Source organism: Bombina bombina, chromosome 4, assembly GCF_027579735.1.
Source record: "Bombina bombina isolate aBomBom1 chromosome 4, aBomBom1.pri, whole genome shotgun sequence".
In the NCBI taxonomy this organism is placed as follows: Eukaryota; Metazoa; Chordata; class Amphibia; order Anura; family Bombinatoridae; genus Bombina; species Bombina bombina.
This window is the reverse complement of record NC_069502.1, coordinates 1,182,609,907-1,182,621,210: the sequence shown is the minus strand read 5'-3', so window position 1 is coordinate 1,182,621,210 and position 11,304 is coordinate 1,182,609,907. Positions and strand designations below refer to the sequence as shown.

At 40.4% G+C, this 11,304-nt stretch overlaps 1 protein-coding gene across 3 annotated transcripts in view; it reads right to left on the bottom strand.

Moving 5' to 3' along the window:
- Positions 1-5,984: 5,984 nt before the first annotated feature.
- SUPT7L (SPT7 like, STAGA complex subunit gamma) overlaps positions 5,985-11,304 on the bottom strand; it is a 98,966-nt gene continuing 93,646 nt past the window's right edge. For all 3 annotated transcript variants that reach the window (XM_053712659.1, XM_053712661.1, XM_053712660.1), the window contains one exon: positions 5,985-6,504. In XM_053712659.1, the coding sequence (XP_053568634.1) occupies positions 6,242-6,504 (263 nt within the window). In that variant the 3' untranslated portion in view covers positions 5,985-6,241. The remainder of the gene's footprint in view (positions 6,505-11,304) is intronic.

Genomic DNA, 11,304 nt, shown 5'->3' with positions numbered 1-11,304 from the left:
TGTGGTACGATGGGCTATGTACTGCATGACGTAGACCTACAATATGTGGTAAGATGAGCTATGTGCTGCATGACGTAGACCTACATAATGTGGTACGATGGGCTATCATAATATAGACATAAATCATTCTACATTATGAGGTACGCTGGGCTATGTACTGCATAATTTAGATCTACATTATGAGGTACGCTGGGCTATGTACTCCATGATTTAGATCTACATTATGTGGTACGATGGGCTATGTGCTGCATGACGTAGATCTATATTATGTGGTGCGTTTGGCTATGTACTGCATGACATAGATCTACATAATATGGTACGATGGACTATGTACTGCATGACATAGATCTACATTATGTGGTACTATGGGCTATGTACTGCATGACGTAGATCTACATTATGTGGTACGATGGGCTATGTACTGAATGACGTAGATCTACATTATGTGGTACTATGGGCTATGTACTGCATGACGTAGATATACATTATATGGTACTATGGGCTATTAACTGCATGACGTAGATCTACATTATGTGTTATGATGGGCTATGTACTGCATGACGTAAATATACATTATGTAGTATGATGGGCTATGTGCTGCATGACGAAGAGCTACATTATGTGGTACTATGAGCTGCATGACGTAGATCTACATTATATGGTACTATGGGCTATGAGCTGCATGACGTAGATCTACTTTATATGGTACTATGGGCTATGTGCTGCGTGACGTAGATTTACATTATATGGTACTATGGGCTATGTACTGCATTACGTAGATCTACATTATATGGTACTATGGGCTATGTACTGCATGACGTAGATCTACATTATGTGGTACTATGGGCTATGTACTGCATGACGTAGATCTACATTATGTGGTACTATGGGCTATGTACTGCATTACGTAGATCTACATTATATGGTACTATGGGCAATGAGCTGCATGACGTAGATCTACATTATGTGGTACTATGAGCTGCATGACGTAGATCTACATTATATGGTACTATGGGCTGTGAGCTGCATGACGTAGATCTTCATTATATGGTACTATGGGCTATGTGCTGCATTATGTAGTTTTACATTATATGGTACTATGGGCTATGTACTGCATTACGTAGATCTACATTATATGGTACTATGGGCTATGTACTGCATGACGTAGATATACATTATGTGGTACTATGGGCCATGTACTGCATGATGTAGATCTACATTATGTGGTACTATGGGCTATGTACTGCATTACGTAGATCTACATTATATGGTACTATGGGCTATCTACTGCATGACGTAGATCTACATTATGTGGTACGGTGGGCTATGTACTGCATGACGTAGATCTACATTATATGGTACTATGGGCTATGTACTGCATGACGTAGATCTACATTATATGGTACTATGAGCTATGTACTGCATGACGTAGATCTACATTATATGGTACTATGAGCAATGTGCTGCATGACGTAGATCTACATTATGTGGTACTATGGGCTATGTACTGCCTGACGTAGATCTACATTATGTGGTACTATGGGCTATGTACTGCATGACGTAGATCTACATTATATGGTACTATGAGCAATGAGCTGCATGACATAGATCTACATTATATGGTACTGTGAGCAATGTGCTGCATGACGTAGATCTACATTATATGGTACTATGGACTATGTGCTGCATGACGTAGATCTACATTATATGGTACTATGAGCAATGTGCTGCATGACGTAGATCTACATTATATGGTACTATGGGCTATGTACTGCATGACGCAGATCTACATTATATGGTACTATGAGCTGCATGACGTAGATCTACATTATATGGTACTATGGGCTATGTGCTGCATGACGTAGAGCTACATTATATGGTACTATGAGCAATGTGCTGCATGACGTAGATCTACATTATGTGGTACTATGAGCTATGAGCTGCATGACATAGATCTACATTATATGGTAGTATGGGCTATGTACTGCATGACGTAGATCTACATTATATGGTACTATGGGCTATGTGCTGCATGACGTAGATCTACATTATGTGGTACTATGGGCTATGTACTGCATGACGTAGATCTACATTATATGGTACTATGGGCTATGTACTGCATGACGTAGATCTACATTATGTGGTACAATAGGCTTTGTGCTGCATGACGTAGATCTACATTATGTGGTACGATGAGCTATGTGCTGCATGTTGAAGATCTACATTATGTGGTACTATGGGCTATGTACTGCATGACGTAGATCTACATTATGCGGTACTATGGGCTATGTACTGCATGACGTAGATATACATTATGTGGTACGGTGGGCTATGTACTGCATGACGGAGATCTACATTATATGGTGCTATGAGCTGCATGACGTAGATCTACATTATGTGGTACTATGAGCTATGAGCTGCATGATGTAGATCTACATTATGTGGTACGATGAGCTATTTACTGCATGACGTAGATCTACATTATGTGGTACTATGAGCTGCATGACGTAGATCTACATTATGTGGTACTATGAGCTATGAGCTGGATGACGTAGATCTACATTATGTGGTACGATGGGCTATGTACTGCATTACGTAGATCTAGATTATATGGTACTATGGGCTATGAGCTGCATAACGTAGATCTACATTATGTGGTACTATGAGCTGCATGACGCAGATCTACATTATATGGTACTATGAGCTATATGACATAGATCTACATTATATGGTACTATGAGCAATGTGCTGCATGACGTAGATCTACATTATGTGGTACTATGAGCTATGAACTGCATGACATAGATCTACATTATATGGTACTATGGGCTTTGTACTGCATGACGTAGATCTACATTATATGGTACTATGGGCTATGTGCTGCATGACGTAGATCTACATTATGTGGTACTATGAGGTATGTACGGCATGACGTAGATCTACATTATGTGGTACTATGGGCTATGTACTGCATGACGTAGATATGAATTATATGGTACTATGGGCTATGTACTGCATGACGTATATCTACATTATATGGTACTATGGGCTATGTCCTGCATGACGTATATCTACATTATATGGTACTATGGGCTATGTCCTGCATGACGTAGATCTACATTATATGGTACTATGGGCTATGTGCTGCATGACGTAGATCTACATTATGTGGTACTATGAGGTATGTACGGCATGACGTAGATCTACATTATGTGGTACTATGGGCTATGTACTGCATGACGTAGATCTACATTATATGGTACTATGAGGTATGTACTGCATGACGTAGATCTACATTATATGGTACTATGGGCTATGTACTGCATGACGTATATCTACATTATATGGTACTATGGGCTATGTGCTGCATGACGTAGATCTACATTATATGGTACTATAGGCCAGTGATTTGCAACCTTTTTTTTGCCGTGGCACACTTTTTTACATTAAAAAAATCCTGCGGCACACCACCATCCCAAAATTTTACAAAATCACACATTGTAGCCTAATACAGGAGATATATATATATATATATATATATATATATATATGTATGCACACACACTGTACTGTGCTGTCATGCCATGCCTCCTACAAACTATACATGACATATTGACATTCATTCACAATCAATCATAATGATTGTCTGTGAATGAATGTCAATGTCATGGTTGTAAATGATGCCTGATGAGCCTGTCACATACCTCCCCAATATTTCAAAATTTGAAAGAGGGACACCCCCGCACTGTTGTCAGTCTGCCGTGGCACACCTGAGGATCTCTAAGGGCACACTGGTTGAAAAACACTGCTATAGGCTATGTACTGCATGACGTAGATCTACATTATATGGTACTATAGGCTATGTACTGCATGACGTAGATCTACATTATATGGTACTATGGGCTATGTACTGCATGACGTAGATCTACATTATATGGTACGATGGACTATGTACTGCATGACGTAGATCTACATTATATGGTACTATAGGCTATGTACTGCATGACGTAGATCTACATTATATGGTACTATGGGCTATGTACTGCATGACGTAGATCTACATTATATGGTACTATGGGCTATGAGCTGCATGACGTAGATCTACATTATATGGTACGATGGACTATGTACTGCATGACGTAGATCTACATTATATGGTACTATAGGCTATGTACTGCATGACGTAGATCTACATTATATGGTACTATGGGCTATGTACTGCATGACGTAGATCTACATTATATGGTACGATGGGCTATGTACTGCATGACGTAGATCTACATTATATGGTACGATGGGCTATGTACTGCATGACATAGATCTACATTATATGGTACTATAGGCTATGTACTGCATGACGTAGATCTACATTATATGGTACTATAGGCTATGTACTGCATGACGTAGATCTACATTATATGGTACTATGGGCTATGTACTGCATGACGTAGATCTACATTATATGGTACGATGGGCTATGTACTGCATGACATAGATCTACATTATGTGGTACTATGAGCTATGAGCTGCATGACGTAGATCTACATTATGTGATACGATGGACTATGAGCTGCATGACGTAGATCTACATTATGTGGTACTATGAGCTATGTACTGCATGACGTAGATCTACATTATGTGGTACTATGAGCTATGTACTGCATGACGTAGATCTACATTATGTGGTACTATGAGCTATGTACTGCATGACGTAGATCTACATTATGTGGTACTATGAGCTATGTACTGCATGACGTAGATCTACATTATATGGTATTATGGGCTATGAGCTGCATGACGTAGATCTACATTATATGGTACTATGGGCTATGAGCTGCATGACGTAGATCTACATTATATGGTACTATGGGCTATGAGCTGCATGACGTAGATCTACATTATATGGTACTATGGGCTATGAGCTGCATGACGTAGATCTACATTATATGGTACTATGAGCAATGTGCTGCATGACGTAGATCTACATTTTACATACATATGGCACAAAATGTAAAAGGAATACGAACCCAGAATTTGTATGTGAATTTTAGCAACTTTCCATTTTATTTCTTTTAACCAAGTTGCTTCATTCTCGTGGTATCATTAGTAGAAAAGTATACCTCAGGAGTAGCAATTCATTACTGGGATCTAGCTGCTGATTGGTGGCTGCATCTATACACCTCTTTTCATTCGTTCACCAGATATGTTCAGCTAGTTCCCAGTTGTGCATCGCTGCTCCTTCAACAAAGGATAACAAGAGAATGAAGCAAATTTGATAATAAATAAGTAAATTGGAAAGTTGTTTAAAATCACATTTCTTTCCTGATTCAGATAGAGCATAAATTTGTAAAGAAACTTCCAATTTACTTCTATGATCAATTTTGTTTCATTCTTGAAAAAGCAGTGCAGTACTACTGGGAGCTAGCCGAACACATCAGTAAGTTAATCAAAAGAGGTATATATACCTCTGTATGATTTTCAACAAAGGATACCAAGAGAATGAAGCAAATTAGACAAGAGAGGCAAATTGCAAAGTGTAAAATTGTATGCTCTCTCTGAATCATGAAAGAAAAATTTTGGGTCCCTTTAAGTATAATCCCTTTGTCCCTATGTCCCTTTAAGCATAATCTGGTATTCTATTATACTCTTGTAGCATTACAGGTGAGTTTCAAAGACAAACGCTGGAATACGATCCTCTAAGGACCCAATTCTCAAAAACTCATCGGTATGGAGAGAAATCCGCAGCTTATTAAGTAAATTAAGTGTCTCTCCTTCACATAAAGCATATTATTTATCTCCATTTAAAGAGATACACAACCCCTCATAATACCGACAAGACGTGCACGCTCCTGGGTCTACCGTATGCATACCAAAACAGGGGAGCCAATATAACAGACATTACAGGCGTTATCTAATATTGAAAGTTCATTTTGATTTTTATCTTTCTTTATATCATTAAATGATGGGAACCAGATAGTCACAAACAGGTTATAAACAAAGATGTTGATGCCTTTTATTAACAAACTTGGATTTATTTAATATTTCACGCTGTTTAGCAATAGTTTTACAATTCGTAACGTTGTTGAGCCTTTAATACTCTCAAATACTATTTTCATTTTGTTAAATTTCTTTTACCCACATCATTAATTTGTGCTGGAACAAAAATATGAAAAAGTATTTGCAGAGAAACGAACATTTTCTAGAGACATACAAAAGACACATGAGAATTATAAGCTTATCATTACATCTTTTTCATCCTTTTCTTGGGTCTTTGATTGAAGACAGGAGACGACCCCATCAAACTGTCAGGAGAGTGTGAGCCATAGCTCCCCTCTGACCCATTAGGGCTGCCAGGAATAGCAGAATCGCTCATCCCAGACATGGGCTCCTCAAACACATCATTGCCCAAAACGCTGTGTCCGTGTACGTTTGCTTCATCGTTTTCCTGGGGTTCCATTTTCACTTGAGCCAGGCTCCACAGGGGAGACGTATTCACCTCGGATCCTGAAAAACAAAAGCAGTTCAAATATACAGTAACACCAAAAACTATATTCAAGGTGTTTGTCCACATCGTTGTGTTATATTCATATTTATTTCCATCCATTTCCCACGCCTAGCTCCAATTTTCAATTGTGTATTTCAAATCTAAATGAAAATACTTAAAAGGGACACTAAACCCAATTTGTTTCTTTTATGATTTAGATAGAGCAGCCATTTTAAGCAACTTTCTAATTTACTCCTATTTTCTTTGTTCTCTTGGTATCTTGGAAAAGCAGAAATGTAAGCTTAGGAGTCGGCCCATTTTTGGTTCAGAACGCTGGGTAGCGTTTGCTGATTGGTGGCTACATTTAGCCACCAATCAGCAAGTGCTACCCAGGTGCTGAACCAAAAATGGGCCGGCTTGTAAGCTTACATTCCTGCTTTTGAAATGAAGATACTAAGAGAACGAAGAAAAATTGATAATTGGTGTAAATTAGAAAGTTGCTTAAAATTGCTGTCCTATCTGAATCATGAAAGAAAAATTTGGGTTTAGTATCCCTTTAAATTAAATTAATAAATAACATATTGCAAATTGAGTAGTGCAGATTGTTCCTAGTAAAAGTGCGCAAGTACATTATTATTTATTTTAAGCACCTGTGTCCTATTTTACATACTCCCCTTGCTGTTCCATAATCACAAGTTTTTTTTCCCCAAATCTGATTCAGCGAGCAGTACAGCCAATCACAAGCCATACATTTATCATTTGGGTGAGATGCAAATGAGATTCTGCAGTGATCATGCAATCACGTTGTGGGATATTGCAGGCTCAGTGTTCTGGATTTTGCAAGATCAACTCTAGTGGGAAGACCACTATTTTATATTACAGTAAAATCAGACAAAATAAATAATAAACTGTACACTGTAATTGTTTTTAATACACATCAGTAAATATTTTAATTGCAATTACATTCTAACGTGCTTTGTCTCATGCTTCCATTCAGAACTTTGTATAGGACATGTAGTTATGCATAATATAATCAGTGACGCCACACGTGCTCACATACAATAAAATAAATTCATCAGTCATGTATAGCAGGGATGGCATATGGGGCCCTCAGCATTCAATTGTGCAGTCCCCAGGGAAAGCAAAATTAAAAATTTTGGTTTGGGGACTGGCAGTGGTAAAAAAAAAACAAAATGTATGCTTACCTGATAAATTTATTTCTCTTGTGGTGTATCCAGTCCACAGATTCATCCATTACTTGTGGGATATTCTCCTTCCCAACAGGAAGCTGCAAGAGGATCACCCACAGCAGAGCTGTCTATATAGCTCCTCCCCTAACTGCCACCTCCAGTCATTCGACCGAAGACAAACAAGAGAAAGGAGAAACTATAGGGTGCAGTGGTGACTGTAGTTTAAAAATAAAAATCACCTGCCTTAAAATGACAGGGCGGGCCGTGGACTGGATACACCACAAGAAAAATAAATTTATCAGGTAAGCATAAATTTGTTTTCTCTTGTAAGGTGTATCCAGTCCACGGATTCATCCATTACTTGTGGGATACCAATACCAAAGCTATAGGACACGGATGAAGGGAGGGACAAGGCAGGCGCTTAAACGGAAGGCACCACTGCCTGTAAGACCTTTCTCCCAAAAATAGCCTCCGAAGAAGCAAAAGTATCAAATTTGTAGAATTTAGAAAAAGTATGAAGCAAAGACCAAGTCGCCGCCTTACAAATCTGTTCAACAGAAGCCTCATTTTTAAAAGCCCATGTGGAAGCCACCGCTCTAGTGAAATGAGCTGTAATTCTTACAGGAGGCTGCTGGCCAGCAGTCTCATAAGCTAAGCGGATTATACCTCTTAACCAAAAAGAAAGAGAAGTTGCTGAAGCCTTTTGGCCTCTTCTCTGTCCAGAGTAGACCACAAACAATGCCGATGTTTGACGAAAATCCTTAGTAGCTTTTAAATAAAACTTTAAAGCACAAACCACGTCAAGATTATGTAATAGACGTTCCTTCTTTGAAGAAGGATTAGGACACAGTGACGGAACAACAATCTCCTGATTGATATTCTTATTAGATACCACCTTAGGAAGAAACCCAGGTTTGGTACGCAAAACTACCTTATCTGCATGGAAGATCAGATAAGGGGAATCACACTGTAAGGCAGATAACTCTGAAACTCTTCGAGTCGAAGAGATAGCTACCAAACACAGAACTTTCCAAGATAAAAGCTTGATATCTATGGAATGCAGAGGTTCAAACGGAACCCCTTGAAGAACTTTAAGAACTAAATTTAAACTCCATGGCGGAGCAACAGGTTTAAACACAGGCTTAATTCTAACTAAAGCCTGACAAAACGCCTGAATGTCTGGAACATCCGCCAGACGCTTGTGCAAAAGAATAGACAGAGCAGAAATCTGTCCCTTTAAGGAACTAGCTGACAATCCCTTCTCCAATCCTTCTTGGAGAAAAGATAATATCCTGGGAATCCTGACTTTACTCCATGAGTAACCCTTGGATTCACACCAATGAAGATATTTACACCATATCTTATGATAGATTTTCCTGGTGACAGGCTTTCGAGCCTGAATTAAGGTATCAATGACCGACTCGGAGAACCCACGTTTTGATAAAATCAAGCGTTCAATCTCCAAGCAGTCAGACGCAGAGAAATTAAATTTGGATGGTTAAAAGGACCCTGAAGTAGAAGGTCATGCCTCAGCGGCAGAGTCCATGGTGGAAGGGATGACATGTCCACCAGATCTGCATACCAAGTCCTGTGTGGCCACGCAGGTGCCATCAAAATCACCGAAGCTCTCTCCTGCTTGATCTTGCCAATCAGACGAGGGAGCAGAGGAAACGGTGGAAACACATAAGCCAGGTTGAAGGACCAAGGCGCTGCTATAGCATCTATCAGCGCTGCCTTGGGATCCCTGGACCTGGATCCGTAACAAGGAAGCTTGGCGTTCTGACGAGACGCCATGAGATCCAGTTCTGGTTTGCCCCAAAGTTGAATAAACTGTGCAAAAACCTCCGGATGGAGCTCCCACTCCCCCGGATGAAAAGTCTGTTGACTTAGAAAATTCGCCTCCCAGTTCTCTACTCCTGGGATATGGATAGCTGATAGATGGCAAGAGTGAACCTCTGCCCATAGAATTATTTTTGAAACCTCCAACATTGCTAGGGAACTCTTTGTTCCCCCTTGATGGTTGATGTAGGCTACAGTCGTGATATTGTCCGACTGAAATCTGATGAACCTGACCGCAGCAAGCTGAGGCCAAGCCTGAAGAGCATTGAATATCGCTCTTAGCTCCAGAATGTTTATCGGAAGGACTGCCGTCTCCTGAGTCCACGAGCCCTGAGCCTTCAGGGAGTTCCAGACTGCACCCCAGCCCAGAAGGCTGGCATCTGTTGTTACTATTGTCCAATCTGGCCTGCGGAAGGTCATACCCTTGGAAAGATGGACCCGAGATAGCCACCAGAGAAGAGAATCTCTGGTCTCTTGATCAAGATTTAGTAGAGGGGACAAATCTGTGTAATCCCCATTCCACAGACTGAGCATGCAAAGTTGCAGCGGTCTGAGATGTAGGCGGGCAAACGGCACTATGTCCATCGCCGCTACCATTAAGCCCATTACTTCCATACACTGAGCCACTGAAGGGCGAGAAGTAGAATAAAGAACACGGCAGGAATTTAGAAGTTTTGACAACCTGGCCTCTGTCAGGTAAATCTTCATTTCTACAGAATCTATCAGAGTTCCTAGGAAGAAAACTCTTGTGAGAGGGGATAGAGAACTCTTTTCTTCGTTCACTTTCCACCCATGAGACATCAGAAATGCCAGCACAATGTCCGTATGAGACCTGGCGATTTGAAAATTCGACGCCTGTATCAGAATGTCATCTAGGTAAGGGGCTACTGCTATACCCCGCGGCCTTAGGACCTCTAGGAGTGACCCTAGAACCTTCGTAAAGATTCTTGGTGCCGTAGCTAACCCAAAGGGAAGAGCCATAAACTGGTAATGCCTGTCTAGGAAGGCGAACCTGAGAAACCGATGATGATCTCTGTGTATCAGAATGTGAAGATAAGCATCCTTTAAGTCCACGGTAGTCATATATTGACCCTCCTGGATCACAGGTAGGATGGTTCGAATAGTCTCCATCTTGAAGGATGGGACCCTGAGAAATTTGTTTAGGATCTTGAGATCTAAGATTGGTCTGAAAGTTCCCTCTTTCTTGGGAACTACAAACAGATTTGAATAGAAGCCTTGCCCCTGTTCCTCCTTTGGAACTGGGTGGATCACTCCCATAACTAGGAGGTCTTGAACATAATGTAAGAATGCCTCTCTCTTTATCTGGTTTGCAGATAATTGTGAGAGATGAAATCTCCCTTTTGGGGAAGAAGCTTTGAAATCCAGAAGATATCCCTGGGACACAATTTTCAACGCCCAGGCCTGGGCGAAGAGAGAAAGTCAGCCCCCTACTAGATCCATTTCCGGATCGGGGGCTGATCTTTCATGCTGTCTTAGAGGCAACAGCAGGTTTTTTGGCCTGCTTTCCTTTGTTCCAAGCCTGGTTAGGTCTCCAGACCGGCTTGGACTGGGCAAAATTTCCCTCTTGTTTTGTATTAGAGGAAGTTGAAGCTGCGCCACTCTTGAAATTTCAAAAGGAACGAAAATTAGTCTGTTTGGTCCTTAATTTGTTGGACCTATCCTGAGGAAGGGCGTGACCTTTTCCTCCAGTAATATCAGAAATTATCTCCTTCAGTCCAGGCTGAATAGGTTCTGCCTCTTTAAGGGAATATTGAGAAGCTTAGACTTTGA